The 22,541-nt window shown below is 43.4% G+C and overlaps 1 protein-coding gene across 4 annotated transcripts; it reads right to left on the minus strand.

Moving 5' to 3' along the window:
• Positions 1-1,082: 1,082 nt before the first annotated feature.
• LOC137134457 (E3 ubiquitin-protein ligase RNF103-like) lies at positions 1,083-22,227 on the minus strand. Of its 4 annotated transcripts, XM_067519326.1 has the most exons (9): positions 21,331-22,221; positions 20,495-20,643; positions 19,305-19,420; positions 17,941-18,363; positions 17,700-17,832; positions 16,254-16,340; positions 6,021-6,176; positions 5,532-5,723; positions 1,083-2,100 (listed from the first exon to the last, which is right to left on the minus strand). In XM_067519326.1, the coding sequence occupies exons 1-9, from the start codon at positions 21,554-21,556 to the stop codon at positions 2,074-2,076; spliced, it is 1,509 nt and encodes a 502-aa protein (XP_067375427.1). In that variant the 5' UTR covers positions 21,557-22,221; the 3' UTR covers positions 1,083-2,073. The 4 variants fall into 4 exon arrangements, with proteins under 4 accessions (XP_067375427.1, XP_067375424.1, XP_067375426.1 ...); XM_067519323.1 differs by lacking the exons at positions 1,083-2,100; positions 5,532-5,723; positions 6,021-6,176 and adding an exon at positions 11,325-15,121 and having other exon boundaries at positions 21,331-22,217; XM_067519325.1 differs by lacking the exons at positions 1,083-2,100; positions 5,532-5,723; positions 6,021-6,176; positions 21,331-22,221 and adding exons at positions 11,325-15,121; positions 21,077-21,262.
• Between the last annotated feature and the right edge of the window lie 314 nt (positions 22,228-22,541).

Genomic DNA, 22,541 nt, shown 5'->3' on the forward strand with positions numbered 1-22,541 from the left:
CTTTCTACCTACTGGCACTCAACACACTCATAATCACACGCACACACACTCACACACCGTTCAGTGTCTTGCTCAAGGACACTTCGACATGTGACCGGAGGAGCCGGTCCTACCTTCCTGTGCCACAGTCGCTCCTGGTCACTACTGTACATAAGATGACTAAGAATGTGACTGATTTCCTTTAAAACGGACTCACTAAGATAATCCACCTCTGCTTCCTGCTTTGTTTACAATTTTCCAGCAGCCCAGCAGAATAACTGGGACATCTGACATGTACAGTAGCTTCACAGCACAGATGTTATGATGTACATGTGCATCTTTCTCACACAGAGGAGCCTGTTTTCCCGGACTGAAGTCACTACTGTCAGGCAGCTTGTGCTTTGAGCGTTCTGCTGGTCGTCACCTTTAGAAGCTGGATGCACATGGTCAACAGTGCTGCTGGGACATGCTGTGGCATTTAAAGGATCCTGGGTGGTTCCTATGTCCGGTGTGAACAGCTAAATGCCGTCACCATATCTGCAGAATACCTGCACAAGATTGGCTGATTACGTAGTGAGCGGGTTAACAGGTGTACTTAATAAAGTGGCAGCTGCATGCGATTGCTGGAGGTGTCTGATAACAGCTGTTAAAAAGGTTTCTTTAATGTTTCCAGGGCTGTGGGCTGATCATCCAGTGCTCAGTCGCTTCTGGTAAAAGTCCTGTAAAGGGTCAGAGCAACATGTATGTTGTTGTGTGGACATGAAATGGTTTGTAAAAGTCCAAACACTAACATGAAATATATAAAAACATTGGTCTAAAGACTACTTCTACTACTACTTTACTACTACAACTACAACAAGTACTCATCACAGGGTTCTTTTAGATGTTACCATGCCATGATAACATGAGCAGGCTCCCTTTCTTAAAGAAAGCCGAATCCTTGTGGTATTGTATTTTATTTCTGGCTCAGTGCTTCTACAGGAAAGTTATGTTATATTGAATTGATGTTTTTAGTGTAGATAAATGTTGCTTGATCTGAGCAGTGACAGATAAAAACCAAAACTCACGAAAAGAAATGTGCTGAATAACATTTAAATGAAAACTTTGCTCAAAGTACTTTTATTTCATTTTATGTACTGTACAGTTCTTATCTCTTCACAGCCTTTACCAGGTGTTTGATAAGAATCCTCGTGATCCTCGCAGGTTTGTGAATGTGGATTTGATTCCAAACACATTCGTTGTTTAGATTTGAAAGCTTTATGACCGTTCTGGCCTTCCATTAGACGACATCACTCAGCCACAGCCATAAAGTGCAACAAGTGAGAGGGGACAGAGGTGGTTTGTTCCTCTCCACTGGGTGTGTTCAGCCTGAAGTCTACACCCATTTGAAAAACTGCCTGGTTGTCTAGAGTGATGTGAATTAAGGCAAAAAAAAATGTATAATGCAGGTCCAATGACCATCACATACTGTGTGTAGAGAAGAAAAAGAGAAGAGATATATTGTACATAGGACACGTGTGTAGGAAAAGGCTGGTAAGTAAAAAACATACAGAACTTCACAGTTGCTGTTTGTATAACCATTAGCACTCGCTATGTATTGTCCCTATTTATTCACTCGGTCATCTGCGAATCATGTCCGAAAATAATCACTAAACTTAATTTTCGCAACTACAAGTTAGAAACAATTCAGAAGCTCAATGTGAAAACTGCGTGAGGCCACAGAGACGAGAGAACAGGCTGCGGCTTTATGTGAACACTGTCAACTCTAATGTAGTTTTTAAATGGGAAAATAATTCTATATAGATCATGTTAGATACTGTAAGTCAGAATGTCAGAACTCAAAATACAAGCACCACTAGTTCTCATCATCATCATCATCATTAGTTGTCGGAACATCAATACACGTGGTAAAACAAAATTATCATTAACCGTGTTTTTCAACTGACATTTACACAATGCGGCTGTTTTATGTCGTATCACTTGCTGTAGTGAACATCACCGAATTAAATCTCATTCCTTGCTGAAACCATCCAAGAGTTGAGTACAGCCTGACGCTGGCTGTGTGATCGTGTAGAGGAGCACAGTCGTCTGTCGTCACACGTCCTCTGGCATCCTCCCAACCTGTCACAATGACATAAGAGGAGGAAGACGGTCACGTCACATGTTTACAGAGCAGAACTGGTGCCATCACAGCCAATACTGATTTGAGTTGGAGTTTTAAACATAAACCATAGATTATTTGTGTATCTCCTATGCAACACCTTAAAAAAAAACTGAGATGAGAAGTTCCTCATCTTATTGGTCACCATTGGTCTAAAGGTTGTCAGAAATGGCTTATTATATTATATTATATTATATTATATTATATTATATTATATTATGTGATATTATATTATGTCTGTGATTTGTTAATTCGTTTAAACCTAAAATCTGACAATAGTACAAAGAAAAGATTTTTGGTGTTTTCACCCAAAGTGTGCAGTTTGATGCGCACACTCATAAAGTTTTATTTTATTTTTTTTATGTCGAGCATTTACCAACTGTGCTATTACAGTTAATGTAGCTTCGTTTATTTATCAGGGACTATGCACAAGAAGATTAATGTTAAACAATGAGAAGCGCTGGCTTGTACCACATTCAGCTGTAATAGCTCATTTCCACGTGCAGTCCCCGAGCATACAGACACGATCAAATACGATTTCACAGATGTAAATTCCGATTGCACAACACTGAGTAGCTAATAAAATCCTGCAGTCCAGTGGGACACGATCTACCTGCCACATGCACGAAAAGATCCCCGTCTTAAAAGTTTTAGTCACCAACATTTTGTTCATCCCTACACGGACACAGCTCCTTCCTGAGAAAACATGTTTAAAAATCAACCCATTTTTTAAATCAACAGGGAGATTGTTCCACTTCTTAAAGGCCTAAAATGAAAAAGGTTTTGTTTTACACATTCTACACTGTGCACTAAAAGTTGACCTCGTGTTTCGGCTCATCGGTCCCGAGCAGAGTTTTTTTCAGTGGCAGAGCTGCAATATTACTTTGTCGTTTTGAACGCCACACAAACATTTGAGTACAAGACTGAATTCTCAAACTTCAACATTATTATTACCTTTACTTTTACTGGCACTTCTCGGATTCAACAGGTTCAAGTGAACGGAGACATACTGTTTCTACACGTACTGTGTTCTCTCTTTGTGCCCATTAAGAAATCAAACGCACTCTTCATTCTTCCAAAGCATTTGCAGTGTAAAAAGGAAGAAAACAACACTCCAGGTAGAAACTACGAGGCTTTAAAAGTCTTAGCGGGTTTCAATCATATATTTAAAACGTGGTGTCAGTATGAAATTGCTTTTGTTGTGTTAGTATTCCTCCACACTACTGCTGAAAGAGTCGTGTAGGTGTGGTGATCAGGCTTCCCCGGGGAGGGAAACTACATCTCCTGAACTTGAATCTCTGAGATGCACAGACCTCTTTAAAAGTAAACTACTATCTACTACTATCTACTACTACAGTGTGAGCAGTAGTGGCATGATGAGCAGACTGTTCAGATAAAAGCTTCTCAGTTTTAAGGAAACTCAGAAAGACACAGAAAACACAAAAAAACATCCCACGTGTGATATTTGTGCTGTTGTCAGTGTGACCTCGGAGCAAGATCACAATGAAGCAAAAAAAATTATTTTTCCTGCGTAACTGTGAGCACAGACTCTGTGGCTCTAAGAAAATGTAAAAAAAAAGGATTTCAATCTTGCCAACCCCCTCCTCCCCACTCATCTGCGCACACACACACACACACACCCTCGCTCTCTGTCTTTCCACCAGCTGCTGCTGTCTGACAGCCTGATGATGACTGTGTTTTTTCCCCTTCTTGTTTCAAAGTATGTTGGAGCAGATGGCCTGGAGAGGCAGAGTGGGGGAATGTGTTGGAGAGACTGGGGAATGTGCCAAGTGTGTGTGTGTGTGTGTGTGTGTTTGTGTGTGTGTGTGTGTGTGGTTTCAGTTCGCGTGCCTTCCCGCTGCCCTCTGCCCTTCGTGGCGCCAGCTCCACTTCCCTTCCACTCTAAACATCTGGTGTCTGGGACTTTGAGAACACACACACACACACACACACACACACACACACACACACAAACACCGGCATGCACACAGAGAGAAGCAGGGAGCCAACAGGGAAAAAGCTCTCAGCTAGTTTACATCTAAAAGAGCAACATGAGTTAGTGTGGAGCTGGATGTGAGAGCTGAACACTGTGACTGTGTCTCATTAATGAATCCAAGCTTTCAAATACATCTACGTGTGTTCGCTGCTCCTCTATGTTCAATATACGTAGTCTGTTTCTGTGTTTATTCATATTCTGGAAGTTTGCAAAGGAACTCATTGGTATAAACATAACAGCTTTGAGGTATTTCTACTTAATTTGAGTACTTTTTTCTCTGCTGCTTCAACTTCACTACATTTTGGAAACAAATATTAAATTACTAGAAAAGGACGACGATGTACACAAATCTAATATTAAAAGGAAAAGTGCAAGTACTTCTTATGATGAGTACTCCCGTACAAGTATTTGAAAAACTGCTGAACTTGTTGATAACATGAATATACAAGTCCAGATTTGTTCCACATGTGCCACATGATTTGGGTTTCTGCAGAAAATCCAGACTGTTCAGTTTTTGTCGAGTTTTATTCAACAAAGGAGGGAAACACTTAAAAACCTGATATCTGATCACGTATTGTGAAAAAGTATCAACAATTATTTTATTTCTTGTATTCACTACTTAACCGTTTAGTTAATAGCAAAAAAGAAAATATATTTCTTGTAAATTTCTAGTAATTAATGAAAAATACAAAGACGTGGAATCAATCGACGGGTTCTGGCGTGTCCCATCAGGGGTCGCGGCAGCGCATCGTGTTCCGCACGTGGATTTTAAAAAATCCAGTTCCACTTTTACTTGCAGCAGAGTATTTCTGCACTGCGGTATTGCTACTTTTACTTAAATAAATAATGTGAGAATGACGGCTCCCATGCTTATTTTCAACTGAAAGGCATAAACCACCCGCATTCATCTTGGTTTAACAGTGAATTAACATACCCAAGTGGCTAAAACATTTTCGAAGGGGCTTTCGAAATGTGAAAGCCTTGTTGCAAGGCATTTACACAATGTGGCCGCGATCCCAGCGAGCTATGGTTTTCAAGTGGAGTCTTTGAAGGATGTGGCTGCCGAACTGAGACACAGCTTGTAATGTCTAGTGCTGTGATACTCACTGCCCTGCTGAGGATACCTTCTCTCTGTAGCAGCGTCCAGTCGAACTTTTCGTTCGGTCGGTGCATGTGTTTCACATTAAAAGCCTAAAAGGATGAGCTAAGATTATTTCCCTACGAGCAGCTGGATGCTTTTAATGTGATGCATCTGTAGAGGAAGAGCTGAGCTTCACTGACAGTTGCCTGATGGCTAAGTTCAAAATGTTTGGGATAATCAGCGAGTAGAAGCAGTAAATGTGTTCGGCAGCGGGATGGTAAGTAGGTGTAGTGATGGAGCTGGTGCCGCCTCACCTTCCTCTTCTTGCTCCTGCCCTCAGCCTGCAGGGTCTTGGTGCACTGCTCCACACACTGGGAGAAGTTCAGGCTGCTGTGGTCTGAGCTGTAGTCCAGCTCAGCTAACTGAGCCAGAGACAGGATGTAGTTGCATGCGATGCGTAATATGGCCAGCTTGGACAGCTTCTGCCCATAGGAATAACACGGCACCTGGAGAGGGACGGAGACGAGCACAGGAAGTTGTTTACAGGTTTGGAAAATGGAGGCCGTGAAGAGTACGACCACAGCTTCTCTTCCTGATCTCAGACTCACTCTCATGTATTAAAACATTCTGCTAACAGGTACAATAATCTCAGACAAAGGACAGCTGCGGTATTATATTGCGTTATGAAGTAGAATGGTGGGACGTTCCTGCAGGGCAGACGCAGCGTCTGTCTCTTCTACAGTGTGCAGTGTGTGTGTGTTTGTACTTGGACACGCTTTCTCAGTGTGGACTGTGAGTCTGACCTGCTTCCTCAGGGCCTCGAACGCCGCGCTGATGGTGTGGACGCGGGTCCTCTCCCTAGCGTTGGCCAGCAGCCTCCTGGTTTGCTGGATAGCTTTGACCTCTGGAAGACGCCCAGGCCCATCAGCGCTCACCCCGACCCGCTTCCTGGGGGACTCCTGAGAGCAGAGACAGTGCAGTTGTGTTCTTTTCACCTACATGTCAGTTTATTTTCTTGAATGTCCCAGTGTTACATCACTGGGATCGTTTTTGGACTTGAAACTGCAATAAATTTAAAATGGGAACCAAGAAACACATTTTTCATTTACAATGTCAAATTGATCCCAGTTCACTGGAACGAGGTTTCTAGACATAACTACAGAGGCTCCAGTGACTGTGGAGTCTGGGTTCTCCAACAAACATACTGGCTCACTGAGGATGGGTAAAGTAGATCCCTACTGTAGTTGTGGTGACTGGCTTTTTTTGTTTTCTTTCTTTTGTCTTATCCTGTGAGTTCAGTGTCGCCACAGCGGATCATTGTCCGCATGTTGATTTGGCACAGTTTTTACGCTGGATGCCCTTCCTGACGCATCCCTCCCCAATTTCTTCCGGGCTTGGACCGGCACTGCACAGCTGGGGAGGGGATCGAACCCCTGAACCAGTGGACGACTGCCTTTACCAACTGAGCTACAGCCGGCTACTGGCTTTAAATTCCCAAATAAAAAGTGCTGCTTACTAATGGTTGATACTTCTTTTTTCAGACGTTCTGCATATTCACCTTAGGTGAATGGACCTCGGGCTCCATGTGCTCGTGACACTGGGATGCATGGGAGGTTCTGGGGTCCGGCAGAGCTTGGCCTGACAGAGAGGGGTCCAGGGAGAAGGCCTGGTGTCGGGGCGAGTGGCTGCTGCTACTGCTGCTGCTGCTGCTGCTGGATGCAGACAGAGGGAAGTTGGAGCGCAGGCCCAGTTTGAGTCTGTGGGACAGGGGCTGGGAGATGGCCGTGGGCCAGTGGGAGATCTCCGGGTTAGAGAATGGAGAGGCAGGTAGCTGGGACAGCTTGGAGGTGATGGCAGGCACGTTAATGCCGATTCTCATGTCTATGGCAGTGCTCTGAGCTGGAGCCATGTGGCCTTCTGGTAGTGCTGACAGAATCCCCGAGGAGCCGAACGTGGCCTCCTGTGACACCACCAGCTGCCTCTGCAGAGAAGCCGACCTGCTGACCCCAAACTCCTCCACCTGGGCATCATCCGCCAAGTCCACATCTGACATGTCTGCTGGGTAGGTCTTCACCCTCTCCGGCTCCGGGCTGCTGAACAGCCTCTTGGGCTCGCGGGACTTTCTCTTGAACCTCTTGTTAGTCCCTGGCACAGAAAGCACCACTGGCTCCTTGCTGATGGACGTGTTCCACGGTTTGCTCAGTGGATTTAGATTCTTCATTTTCCAACACTTAGTGTAAGTCACAGGCCAAAGCGAAATAAACTTTTAACAAGCAAATTCGATTTTAACAGTGAAAGAATGGCAGCGAAACTGAGCTACAGTATCAACTGCAAAGTCCAACAAAATGTTCAAGTCCACAAAGTTTCACTCACTATATCACAGTAGCACTGTTCCAAAGCTTCACCTGCTGGAAGCATTGTGGAAAAATAGCACTTTCTAACCTACGCGCACTTCGCCAGGCTGAGTTCTGATCACTAAAACACAGAAAATCTCCCTGACAGACACGCACAGCCGTGTGCTACTTGAAATGTCCCAGCAGCTCTTCTGTGGCTCCGCTCTGTCTGCATAGCAGCATCCTGAATAATCCACGTTAGTCCAACAAAGCTGTGGAACATCTGCTATTCCGCACAACTTGTCCCGATGGATGAAGGACCTGCAGACAGCTCTTCCCCAGCACTGAAGCCTTTGCTTTCTGCGTGAGCAGCTCCGAGCTCCGAGCGGCTCAGCGTCGCTTACAGTGGAGCTGTCTGAGCTGGCTCCAGTCAGTCTGCATAGCAGCACTGTGAATAACCCACACTGATCCACACGCACCGTGCGCGCAGACAGGCTGCAGTGGAGCCGCAGCTGCTGGGCTGAATAATGGCACAGGAGGGTAGGTCTTCACGAGCCAGAGACCACTTCCTAATGCGGTCGCTGCGACGAGTCATGTCACACAGAGGACACTGTTGGACAGCGGCACCGGGGGGGGGGGGGGACACAGTGTGAAACCGGTGATGTGGAAAGTGAACAGACTCCAGACGCACTTACAGTGAAGCTCACAGTTGTCAAAGTTCGCCAGAGCTCTGTGACACACGGTGCCTGCCTCACAGTGTCCTGTCCACGCTGCCCCGGTAACGGTCCATCCGTCAGTGACGCGCCAACAAACCTCCGGGGTCGCGCTGCTTCTCCGGGACTCGGTGGCTCCAGCAGCTTTCTGCTTGTCTCTATACTTTCATAGTAGTTCGTGAGTTCACCAACTGTGTCTGTCTCCTGCGCTGGCACCGGGAGATCCTCCGGGTCCCGGTCCTCCGCCTTCTGTCCGGTCACTGCTGGACTAACAAGTGCGCGTGCGAGAGTTGGTTACAAAGCAAAAGGGGGCTCGCGCTCCCCTCCAAGTCTACTGGCGTCTGACTGGCTAGACCCCCCCCCACCCCCCTCCCCTCGCTTTCGCCCACTCCCGCTTTCGCCCACTCCTCCTCCTCCTCCTCCTCTACAGACACACACACACACACACGCACACACACACTTGGTACTGTCCTCTTGAAGCTACAGCTGCGCCGCTTACTGGCGTCAAGTGGCGCTGCTTTGGTTGAATATTACAGTTTTCTTGGAGATGCAAAAATGCACTGATAAAAACCTGAACACATATCTGAGGATCCTTATTGCAAACATCACGGAAATGAAACACAAACGATGCCTAGTAAAACAATGAAGTTTGTAATACTCATCATACTGTCCATTAATGCAGCAGTTTGTATTTCTCTTGTGCTGCTCTTCAACATCATTCCAAATGAGCACAATGCTCCGTAAGGTCAAAAACAAACCCAGCTAAAGAGTTGGGTGGGTTAATATCACTGTTCATAAGTAAAAAGACAGGACACCACAAAGGAAGCCATTACTCTCCACATACACTTCTGCAACGCTTGCAAGTTTTCCAAAGACCATCATGACACTGTGAAAACGTCGTGCGCACCGAGGAGATGAAGGAAGAACTGTTTGGGAAGAATGTCAAGCAAAACGTATGAGTCACCATCACTTCGTATGTTTAGTGGATGTGTTCAATAAAAACGTGAAAGCATGTAGTAGTTTTATCAGCCTAGAAATATATATGGTACATGAATATACATTTATATTTGAATAAATCAAATCAAATTTTATGACCAATTTATTAGGGAGCTGCAGTAGATAACGTTTTATTGCCACTGTACCATAGTTAAACACAAATCTCTTGAGTGCGGTGCATGTATTTAAAGGACTGTAGTATAAACACACCTCTACTTTGAAGGTACAATTACTAGTGAAGCAGTACACTTCTGAAAAATACTTATTGTACGAGGATCTTTGTACAAAGGTTACTGAAAAGAATGTCGCACAGAGCAGGTCGTTCGCAGACACTATACAAGGAGACTGACTGTTCTTTGCCTTCCATTGAATTCCTTGCAGGGTGGAGGAGAAAAACCTACACCCACCTGAGACGAACTCCAAACACATCATATTGTCCCGCACTGCGCTCTCTCCATATTTGGCGCAGAGGCCTTCAAGAAATGAAAACAGGCATCTGTTTTATTTATTTATTAATATTTTTGCCCAATCAGGAGTTTGTGCCACATTAGCCTAATTTACAGTGACTTTGTACATTATTTATAATAGTTGAGTTAGAAAGCAGTTAAGAAAATGTGAAAGATGTGGTCACTGATTTTTGTGCTAAACGCACTGAGAAGAAATCCCATTCTACTCCCATTAAATGTTGGCACTAGCACGCTCACCAGCCACTGTCCTTATCATGTGGGATGAGCTTTAAAGCAGATTCAAAGACATTTATCATGCTTCCCATGACTCTACAGTAGTTTGAGGAGTTAGAACAGTGTAATTCTTCTCTCTGCCTTCCCTATACTACAGTACCTTTTTGCTTCTAGCTGGAAAAATAACCCTCTTGATGACATCTTGGGAATCTCTTGAGTTTTACAGTCCAAATTATGGTAATGTACGTTTGGAGGAATTCTGAAAGGGGCAGCTGGAAGAACACTACAACCTCCTTAGCATGAGAGCAATCATTACATCTTAACTTAAATTAAAAAAACAGAGGATGATCTGGATGATGAGGACATCATCTAGTACAGATACACAGGTAGCATGTACCTGGGTGTAAAATAATCTACATTCAGATATATATATGGTAAAAATAAGCACAATTTCCACAACTCAGTGGAGATGAGTCCTGGTTTACTAGGGAGGTTGGTCATTCTGGGTGAGGCCTCCTCATAGTTTGCATGTGTTTACATGTGTGTTTACATGTGTGTTTGCATATGTGTTTAGGTGGTGACTATTCAGCATTTCCATGTGTCTTCTGAGAGGCATCTGTTTGGAGACCAAGATCACACATTGATTAGAACATAATTAACATTTTGAGAAAGGTCATCTGTTTATGTTTCTAGGGTTCATTGCCTTGACCAGAGACTTTCCCAAACCCTGACCATCTTCTTCTGAGGTTAATCTTATGCTTAATATTTACTGCATCCTGCAACCAGGTTCACCCGTTCCCCCCCTTGACTGCCTTAGGGTCGTTTAAGCAGTTTTTGCTTTATCAACTGAACACACCTAGCTCCTACTTCTCTTTAGGCAACTTTTACTGTTCTTACATGGTGTCATTTTAAGAATATTACAATCAACTGATTTGAAAGGACTCATTACATAATGGCAAAAAAAAACCTGGCAGTTTTGCTGAGGGGTAAATCTCGGCTAATGGATGTTACCATCTGCCTTGAGTCCTCACGTTGCCAAATCTGATGTCAAATGAAGGAGTTTCTCCTGGGTCTATCAAAAGTACACCAGAACAATTGCCAAAGGGTAGAGGTCTATGTAGAGCTATAGTCTACAGTCCCCCCCACCCTTAATGCAGATCATTCTAAAATAATCTGCATTTATTCAGTGAATTGCTGTAGATGGACTCTGGGGGTGTAGGGATCAATACTGTCTCCACTCTGTCACAAACCCAGGGGGGAGTAAAATTTCTTTTTTTTATGGACCTTAAAATACATCAAGTTCGACCGATATAAAAACCACTGAAATCAAAGTGAGTGCATGGCTTTGCCCGTACTCTTCTTTACGGACGACAGAACGACTCCAACACTCTGAAACACTTCTTTTATTTTGAATAAATGTTACTGCTCTACATAGAATTTTTCTTCTCTTGCCTTTCACACACAGACAGAGGACAGGGATGAGCTGAAAGACTAAGGTAAAGCACCCTTAACATTAATAAATTAAGTTTTGGACATTTTAGACCAGGGTTTCATTTTGAAAACAATGCAGGTAAAGTAAAAGTCTGCAAGCAGCTCCACAGGCAGGACATAGACATGATGAAATCATTAGCAAAGCACGTGTGGGTATCAGGGGTGAACTGTATCCTAAACCTCAGGCAATACTACAAAGCACACACACCCTTAGTTGTGTTTGCCACTGGGCATCATTAATGGCACTGCCCAAGATATTCTAATGTCAGCACGTCATTACTGCGCTGAAGGTGTAAAACTGCATAAACTCCAATTTTAATCTCAAAACAGTCCTTCACTATGTTTAATACACTAGGGAAACAAATGTTAGCAGCAGCTACTCAATCTGAGTGAGCCAAAGCTCAAAGGAAAGTGAACTGTTTAAAAGTCAGACAGTCATTTAACAAGGTGGTTGTTTTCTTCAGACTTGTAGAGTTCAAACGATTGAATCCAGTGAAAAGACAGTTGGTCTCTGTTCTACTCTGTCCTGCGGAGCGTCAGTGTGGGGGCCCTGATCAGAGCTATGACACATGATGTGAACTCACTAAGGCTCTTTGTGTACTGCAACACGCTGCTCATGAGCAAGGCATTGACCTCCAGTGAACTTGTACAGGACCAGGAGCTTGTATGTGCAGCTCCTGGCAGTTAAAATGGAGATTCGTGGAGGAAAAACAAAAGTTTCCCTCAAATATGTTTGTTGTCCAGATGAGCAAGAAAGACACTGATACCCACAATGTAAAATTGACAACAGGGTGTTACACGCACACACACGCACACAGACTTTCACTCTTGGTAACGGCAAGTGTCAGGCAAGGACACCCGCCATGACATTCATCACCTGGTGAATGCCAAGCCAGTATTTACTGTTCTGATCTTCACATCTTGAGGAAAAATATCTGGCTCTTAACATTTGACTTCATGCTAATATAAAGTTTCTGCAGCTTTAACTGTGCTACGTTCTGAGTTAGTGTCTGACACTTCTAGCTATGGTCACAGTAACATACCACTCACTTACATATTAGTACTCGTCGATACGGAGTACTGTTACAAGTACTCCGTATCGACGAGTACTAAGTACTGTTTTGCTTTTGCAATGAGTTGCTGGACAGTAAAATGCCCATCGACCCATTGTGCTTAAGCAAATTCCTTAAGAATGGAAATTCTTGTGCATTCTTCTACCAAAACAAATATGGCGGTGACTGGTGTATGGCGCCAAAAAGAAACAAAAAAAGGATGAACAAATCACAGATTAAGGTGAGAACCTGGATAGAGAAGTGCAGAAAACATGGACTGTAGAGTCTAAAGAGAAATATAAAATGGTAAAACAAAAGTGAACTTCGGGTAACGTTGTTGCCCCATTTCGATGAAATATTAAGCGTTTTTAAATCATTCTCGAGAAATGAGTATGACTGTTAGACCTAAGCAAGCAGAACCTGTATTCAGCTTTACTTTTGTTGCCATCAGTTATCTTAAAACACCTCTAGACCACAGACATTTTTCCACCTCCGAGTACCTGTGGAGACTAACGTGGTATTAGGTGCGGTATCAGAGAATTTTTACCAGTAAGTGTACAAATACTTTGGGACATCAATAGCTGTTACCAGGATTACTAGTCTGCATAAGCATTACATGAGTAAAATCCCAGCAGCAGTCTGACGGCAGCAGATTATAAGGACTTTATATCTGTTTCCAAGAGCAAAATAGTTAGTTAAAGGTGGAGTTTACCAATATTCAACCTGCTAGTTTTTTTTTTTTTTTTTTTTTTTTGAAGAGTACATATATATCAATGGTTTAAAACTTCTCTCTGCCTTCACTGTAAAATATCTGTTTGGACCTACTAAATTTTTCAGTTCACATGATGTCATCTGCTTCCTCATGCTACGCATTACCACCCAAATTGTTCAGACGTGCGGGAAAAAATTTTAAACCAACTTATCGTGTCATCCAAACATCTTGTCCTAAACACAAGCACAGAGGAAATAAGCACATTTTGCACATGCATGGAAAAAGTGGGTGTCCAGTATGGGTTGGGTAGTCACAGTCTTGGTGGTCCTAGTCCCCCAGGACTCCTCCACATGACACTGTGCAAACGTCAAAAGTCCTCTAGATGTAAAATATGGCGTAAATTAAAAAACGTCCTATAAACATCATGTGAACTCATCATCTCCTTCAGATTATGTCATGTAACCTGTGAGGCATTTTAATACAGTGAAGGCAGGGAGAGAAGTATAATACCATTTGTATACATGTAGTCGCAAAAACAGAACCACTGCGGTTAAACTTTTACTCTATTCTTGGTTTGTTTTGCTTGACCAGTGAGGGGTTTCAATGGAGAGACTATCCAGTTCTCTCCCATTCTTAATAAAATAATGATTACAATTCAAACGCATACAGACTGGAGCTTTTTGATATAGAAGTCAGTGAAAGTACAGGATGGAGCGGACAGTTTGTTAGCTTCTTAGAATACAAAGTTCACTGTGATTACACCAGTGGTTACGGCGTGACTTGATGGCCGGCCTTTCATAGTGTGTTCTGTCTGCCATGAGGGCCAGCACATTGCCTTCAACAGGTATATCAGCTGCACCGAACACATCCACTGACAGTGTCTGACTCCTCATTCCCAATTTCACACCGAGCAAGCTATGATGATGACAGACACAATGAGAGGAGAGGGGAGACACGAAGGGCTCAGTCAGACTGTGTGTTTCTTCTTGTAGCTGGGCCAGCGACAGACCGGGCAGCAGTGTCTGCCTCCTGCCAGCCACACCACAATGCACTGCTGGTGGAAGGCGTGGCCACAGGGCAGAGCCATCAGCAGCTCCTCGCTCGCAAAGTTCTCCAGACACACCACACACTCGGAACACTGTAGCACGTTGCAAGGCCACGCCGACCAATCACAGCGTTGCTGGTTAGGGACTGCTTTGGTTGTGACGTGCTCGTCCTCTGGTGCTCCATCAGCTGACGATCTTCTGTTCCCGTGACAACAACAGAGCGTTAATGCAGCAGCACACTGACAGCTGCTGCTGGGGTCCATGTCGCTGTATGGACACAGCTGTGTGGTGCTGTCCCAACACACTGATTTCTTGTGCCCTTTGCTGCTGTGTGGAGGTCTGCTGAGACCTGCAGGAGGAGGTTCCGCGCTTTCTGTGGCTGAATGTGAACTTTCTGTCTCTTCATGCAAGGGGCCGCAAGGGCCGTTACCCTTCTGTTGCCCCACAGCTCTGAACTTCCAGGTGGGCAGAGCTTTAATGTAGTCCATATTTACTAACGGGCGCAGCCATAGATCGGGGAAAGCCAAGCGCTCGAATAGGAAGTTAGGATCGTCCTCCCAGTCGGAGTGGTCAGACGGGACTTGCTGCAGCGAGGCAATTGGGTGGAGCAGATAGGAAGTGTACCAGTCCCACAGACTGGCCAGCCACTCAAGGTTGGTGGTGCTGTCCTCTTGGCTCCTGTTTCCACAGCGTCGTTTCTTCTCAAAGTAGTCAACCAGCAGGCCATGGGCCAGGTAGGTGGAAAGGAAGAGAGCAGGGTGGGATGAATAGAAAGTCCAGTCCGCTCTCACCAGGCTGGCCAGTGTGGTAGTGTCAGCGTAACGAAGCAGCTTCAAGCTGTAACCATACAGTGTGTCCAGATAGGGCAGCTGGAGTAGAGCCTGGAGAAGTGATCAGCGATTAGTGATCGACCGTCAACATTTAAATGTTCAGCTAAGGCAGTCATTCATTTATTCATTACATATGTAGTGAATAAATAATTAAAGAGACTACGGAAGTGACACTACTGCCAACCATTTCCCAATTAATGCAAGTAGTGCTGCCATTTCTAAATGTGTTTTACTACTTTCAGTTTATTGAGTGGTGTGTAAAAAGGATCCAATCTGATATGCTAATGTGCATGTTAAAATGTGGGACTGTCATGCACAAATCCTCTTTAGATCAATCATGATGTTAGTAAATGTGAGCTTGCTGGCTTATAGACATAGGGTGAACTGATGATATCATTTCTGGTAACGAAAATGTACATAGTAAACAGCGAGAACACAAGATATTCTTGTTATTAACCTTTTATGACCCACTTTAAAAAGAAAGAAAAACACCTTTATGGAGCCCCCCTCAGTTTAGATCTGCTCTTGAAAACCCTCAGTTTGATGAGCTCTTAGATCTAACACTTTGTCCAACCCATTGCTGCTAAAGTACAGTTCTACTGCTAGAAATGAATGTGCAAAATAGAATATTGTATGAAAAGTGCTGTGTAAATAAACTTGACTTGACTGTTCATAGTCAACTGAACTCACTGTTATCACCTGTAGCTTAAACAAATTGGACATTTAATTAAAGACGACACGTAGAATTTGCTTGTTTCTACTCGTTGCTTTTCAAAACTGAGTGTTCGTATCCTGCAGAAGTTTTAATTCATTCTTTACTGTTTATGTTGGTGTTCTGTTTTGGGTGGAAAGGTATCAACCAAATCATTAAATTCTGTATATACTGTGTCACATGTCCACGTGGATCTTTTTGTGTGCATATATGGCAAAGATGAAACACTCTTCAAAAAGGTAGCTCCATAGCACTACTAGTGGTCAAAAACTCCGCAGACAACCTTTAACTAAGAGCTCAGGTTAAGGTTCAGGGTCTGTTATAGCAACCTTGTGGAAACAGGTCCCACAGAACTCCTGTTGTTACACTGCCAAAACACAGAGACAGATGTGGCTAATAAGTTTACTCAACACCAGAAGAATTTGTTGTTGAAGTCAGCTGTAGAACTGTATGGTTTAGACTATATCCTACCAGAACAGGAAGCCAGGACACCAGCAGTATGGAGTTGTAGGTTCCAAGCGTTCGAATCAGAACTACAAATCGTTTCACTGTTGCTCCCTGTTCATAAAAATGACAACATGTTAAAAATATATTGGACAATTAATACAGAACTAACTGAACGTTTCTGGTCTATTTCTCTAGTTCTTGTGTAAAACTATGTTAAATATCGTGATCATAGTGGGTTTTAGCATTAGGCAAATACGACCTCAGACAAGCAACTTTTTTCACCGTTCCAATATCTATGCAACAGAAATGAAGCCAAAAAGAAATAAAATGTGGGCAATAGTAAGTACCCCTGTATGGCTCCCATTAGATTTAAGAGGGGAGGCTTCAGCCAGGTGTTGCTGATCATCAACCCCTGATAATCTGATCATCAGCAGGTCTGTACATATCTATTAAAATATAACCTTTGGCAGTGGACAGCATTCAGCACAGTCACTAATCTTCGCAGGACTGTGTGTCCCAGCAAATTCACTAAAAAGTCACACATAAAGTGATTTATTTTTTGTCCTTTTGGTTTATCCTGTGTGTTCAGGGTCGCCACAGCGGATCACTTGTCCGCATGTTGATTTAATGCTTCAGTTGATTTGGTGATTCAGTGTCTCGCCCGGGGACACTTTGACATGGGGTTGGGAAGTTGTTTTGCCTCATAAGACCTGTTCACCCATGTAGGTAGACTATGTTCCAATTTGTTGACTTCATAGGGTTAAAGGGTTGAATTTACTCAACAAAGAAATCTTCATTTTTGTGGGCGAAAACATACTGGATGCAGTGAGAGCATGTATCAAAAATATCACTAAATAGGAATCTTGTGAGGGAATTTTTAATTTATGATGCTATGGTTATAAAAGAATAATGAAGTGCAGCAATGAGTCACACGGTGTTCATGATGAGAAAATGAGCAGTGTGTTGCAAATTGCAGTTTGTACCAACTTGATTTTATACAATTACATTTCAATGCGTGGCGTTTAACTTTTTATCAATATATTTACTCAGTTGGTAGATTGGCCGCCTAACGACCATAGGGGTTGGAGGTTAATGCCCCACTCTTCCCGACAACATGTCAAAGTATCTGTGGGCAAGATATTGAACGGCCCATCCCCTTCCCCAGCCTTGCAGTGCTTGTCCCAAAGCCTGGTAGAAATTGGGGAGGGTTGCGTCAAAAAGGGCACCCGGTGTAAAAACTGTTTTTGTGAAAAAAATGATCTGCTCACCCTTATCCAGCTTTTTTGCACCGTTTACTGTTGCAACTTCACAAACTAAACTAGTAAAACACCCCCAGTCTACAGTTCCTAAATGGAAATACCCAAATAAAGATCCCCTCAAAATTGTATTGATTGCATTTTCAACATTCTTTCTAATGGGAGGAAAAACTTAAAAAAATAAAACAAAAATTTAAAAAATACGGGTAGTAACCTGCGTAATGAAGAGGTCCATCCAGGCGAGCAAGTTGATGAGGACCAAGCTGAGGACAAACAGATCATTGACTTCCGGCTGGACTGAACGCAGGAAAGTATCCATGGCAGCCAGAGACAGAAATTCCCCCATACTATAGAGGAGGAGAAGAAAAAAACAAAAAACAAACAAAAAGACTTTTCAAAATGACAGAAAATACCAATAATCCAACATCTTCCCAATATCCGTTATCAATCTTTACCTGTTGCCATAGCGATAGATGCCCTCAGGCATCTTGAGGATGTATGCTGGGCTTTGTGTCACACCGATTTCTGATAGGCTGCTCTGGTTGTCCCAGTTACGCATGTCCACAAAGATGAACTCAATCCTCCCTGTGAATTTGACTGACAGTGAGGAAAAGAACGTGGGTGGCTGGGAAAGACGGGCGAAGAGAAACATCTTGATTGGGTGGGCTGGGTCAGAACGCCATTCCTCCACCAGCTGCTCAGACTGACGCAAGGTTTTAATTCGATGAGCCACATGTGAGGTCATCCAGCGGAAGATGTGTTCGGTTTCAATGCGACGGCCGTTGTACTCTTTCAGCATGACTTTGCCCTTTGACGCAGACGTCTGAGGAACAGACATGATGAGGGTGGAGCGCTGCCAGCCACGCCTGATACAAGACCTGAAGAACAGAACACAGAGCCACACTATCAGCATCACTGCCACACTTTGAAAACCAAGGTACTCAGTGCAGTGTTCACTACATTAATGTAATCCAGTGCAGATCAATCTGTGTCACATTAACAATGGTCCAAGAATGACACAAATTAAACATTGAGGCCTACAATTTTATATTTAAATACATCAGTACATACATTGTACTGACGTACAAGCCTGTGCTAAAGTGCCAAATGTTTTTTTTTCAAACTTCTCATCTCTCCATCTCCTCCATCTTTAGACTTAAAACAACTAGAGACCATCACATAGACATAAAACAACCACAGAGACTCAAAAAACCACAAGCACCAAGACTGATACAATCACAAAGGGAAAAATTAGAGGGAAAGGGAGACAAAAGCCCCCCCTTTGGCCAAAATCAAATATGTACTGCCAGACCACTTAAAGCCTTTTGCATTTATGATGCTGCTGTGTAGTCAGGAGTTTTTGGCAATACTTTTAAAAGTAAATATGGTAAATTTGATTTTTGCTTGAAGCTCAAAGACCTCAGATATATCTACTCTCCTTTCGGCTTATCCCGTGAGTTCGGGGTCGCCATTGTCCGCATGTTGATTTGGCACAGTTTTTACGCCGGATGCCCTTCCTGACGCAACCCTCCCCAATTTCTACCGGGCTTGGACCGGCACTGCTCAGCTGGGGAGGGGAATGGGCTGTTAGGGGTTCAGTGTCCTGCCCAGGGACACTTAGACATATAGCCAGGGCCGGCGATCGAACCACTCACCCTGTGGTCCGTAAGCAACTGCCTTTACCAACTGAGCTATAGCCGCCCCCTAAAGACCTCACATATATACTGATAAAAAAAACCCAAACAGAAATATAGGAAATAAAGAGCAAAATATGTTAAACAGAAAAAAAAAAAAAAAAAATGGAGGCCCTGCTGCTGACCTGTAGTCATTAGAACAGTTGAAGGTTCCAGTTCTGATGCCAAACTGAGACACTTTCTGCACCATCTTCCCCCAGTTAGACTTACTGAGGAGAGCTTCCCGGTCCTGGGCAATGACCTGCATGTACACACAAGGATGTGACAGGGTCAGGCAGGGAGGACATAAAACATGAGAGTAAAAGAGAAAGATCAGAAAGGGCCTTGTTTGACTAAAAACAAGACAGCAGAGTTTGATTGGAGAATAATTACAGGGCTCAGTAAAGAAAGGTTCAATGAAGAAACATCTGGTAGACGAGTAGTTAAAATGTGTAACACTAAGGTCCACTGTTTGAGTCCAAACTGCCGGACCTTTGTTGCATTCCCTGCCCAATTTTCCTGTCTCTCTGTACTGTCTGTTGTCTGATAAAGGCATAACAAGACCAAGAAATGGAAAAAAAAACAGAAAGGTGGTTCTTTACAACAATCTTGTCAAGAAAGGTCTTTCTCAGTGAGCATGTTAATCCAATTTTGGTATAGAAAGTATTCACAACTTGATCAGATTTATTTCAACCAAATAGGCCCGGAGTTGATTAGCTCAGCTTCTGTGCAATAGTTGCTCCATTTTTTTTGTACAAATAAATACAGTCTGTGATCTGCTCACAGCTCATGTCGGTGAAATAGGCTCCTGGATGACATCCAATCTCGATGCGAGACCGACTGCTCCCAGATGTGGAGGTGGTCTGTTCACAGCATTGTGGTGGTGAGAGGGCTCTACATTTATACCAGCAATAAAGAGTATTTTGGGGGATTTACAGGTGCACCTCCTTTATGTTTGGGGACCTTTTACAGATTTAAACAGACCAATAACAGTATGATAAAAAAAAAAACTCCAAAGAAGTTGGGATGATGTGTAAAAACTAGATAAAACCAAATGCAAAGATTTGCAAAGCTCATCAACCCATATAATATTCACAATACAACATTAACAACAATCAGATGTGAAAAATTGAGACATTTTACCATTTCATGGAAAATATTAGCTCGATCATGTGGGGGAATTGGGGTTGTACAACAAAACAGGACAGAGTGGAGTGAGATGTCCATAGTAAAAGATATCATGGGCTATATTGAAACATAATTTTTAATCAGAGACTGATCTTCCCGCTGACACCCCTTCTACAGGTCTGGAAACATGGTTAATAAGTGGTTTTACCTGAACAAGCCAAATCCCATCTTTAGTGTCCTCCACTAATTCATAGAAGTGCATCTCTCCACTGAAGTGTGTGGTACTGGCGTCTCCCACTTCCGTCTGCTCCTTCTCCTTCTTGATGGCTGAATACAGCTCCCCCTGTGTTAACTCACCTGTGGGGAAAAGAGCGTAAGCCGTATCTATTCAGGTGGAGGTACCTGCAAGTGGATTCATGGCAACTGGACCTCTCTCGTGTTACTTTGAGACATTTCACTACTCTCAGTGAAAAGTCAAGTGTAAAACCCCTCCGTCAACAAAGGTGGAGGTCTGTCACAATCTATCCCTAGGAACACTAAGACCATCACACAAAGATCATACACACAACAGGGATTTCACACCTAATAAGACACTAAGGAAGCTTCTTGGATGAGCATCAAAGTTTTCAAACAATGTTTCCTAAACTTCCAAATTTGTTCAAAATAAAATCGTGATACACAATTGTGACCTGTCGACCTCTAAGCTTCTTGATCCTCTCATTTGAAGTCATAAAAGGTAAACAATATTGTTTTGTTTTTTTGTTTGTTTTTACAATAAATAAAAAATTACAAATGAGAATTCCAATTTCTGCTGCTGATTTCACACATTTAGCAGATTCCACCCCATGATCTTTAGGAACCACCAGCATTGGAATCACTGCAAATCTCCACGTGTAAATTTGGAACTTAAGAATAATTCACATTTTTGAAAAAGTAAATTACATATACGGCTATTGGCTATTTGTTCCGTTGACTGACTAATCGTTCTGGCTTTAATTGTACTAACTTCCACTGCAACAGCCGCAGCCTGGATCTGACTCTCACCTGATTTCTCCACCAGCTCGCTGACGTCCTTCTTCTCCGCCAGCCCGGAGTACCCCAGCCCCCGGCACTCTAGGATGGTCTTCAGCTTCTTATAGCTGAGAGTAACTGGATCCACCAGCTGAGTGGCAAACATACCGGTCTCATACCAGACCACCGCCTCGAAGATCCTTGCTAGCATGAACAGCACTATGAAATACAGGAGCAAGAAGAAGAGCTTGAGCCACATCTTACAGCTGGACTGAGCGCTGCCGGGACAGTAGAGGCCTGTGAACTCTACGCGTTCAGAGCAGAAACCAGCTTCATATTCAGCGTCTCTTCGTCCGTCAGACCTCGGGGTTAAAAGGTTGTTTGCTGAGCAGTTTACGCTCAGGTCGCCTACTAACAGTGACAGCTAGCGTAATAGCTTAGCGCCGCAGGTAGGCCCGGTGATGTCAGGAACCAAAACAAAAGGGCCTCGTGACGCTCGAGTGTCGGCAGCACGCGCGGCGGTTTTCCCGATCAAGGTGAGCAGCCGATGGACAATAGGTGCGCGGCAGCTGAGTGAAGGCGCTGCCGAGCTCCGGATAGTCTTCACAACAGCTGAAAATAACAAGGATGTCGGGTGTTCTCTGCTCCGATCAGCTGCTGCGCAGAGGGGCGACGTCACATCCGGCTCCACCTCGCACATGTAAACAAGCTACAAAATAAAGGTCCATTTAAATAGGTATAATGCTGTAATAAAACGGTACAATCTATGTATAACGTCGGTAAATGACAGTTATAACGATGTTATATTGCAATGTGTCATTAAAATCAGAAAGGGCTCCTTTTTAAATTTGGTTTTGCGTCTTAAAACAAGAGAAACACGGTCGGTGACGCATCCTTTTGGTCCACTGCAACACACACTGTCGTGTACAGTCTCTTTACAAATCATTCAGACCACTTCACCTTTTGCACGTTATTGCGTTCTAAAGTTAATATTTGCACTGGATCAAATTGCCATTTCCCCCCAAACAGTCTACACCCAGTAAACCATAATGACAAAGTGAAGATTTCTTTTAATTTAACCACACACACTAAAATCAAAAATAAGAATCTACCTTTTACAAAAGGATTCGGGGCACTTGCTTCAAATTGAGGTCAGGTGCATCCTGTTTTTCGCATCCATGTGTATCTTGAGATATATCTAAAACTGAAGCTTTGAGGTTTCCCAGAAACACAGTGACTGCATA

Source organism: Channa argus, chromosome 10, assembly GCF_033026475.1.
Source record: "Channa argus isolate prfri chromosome 10, Channa argus male v1.0, whole genome shotgun sequence".
Taxonomy (NCBI): Eukaryota; Metazoa; Chordata; class Actinopteri; order Anabantiformes; family Channidae; genus Channa; species Channa argus.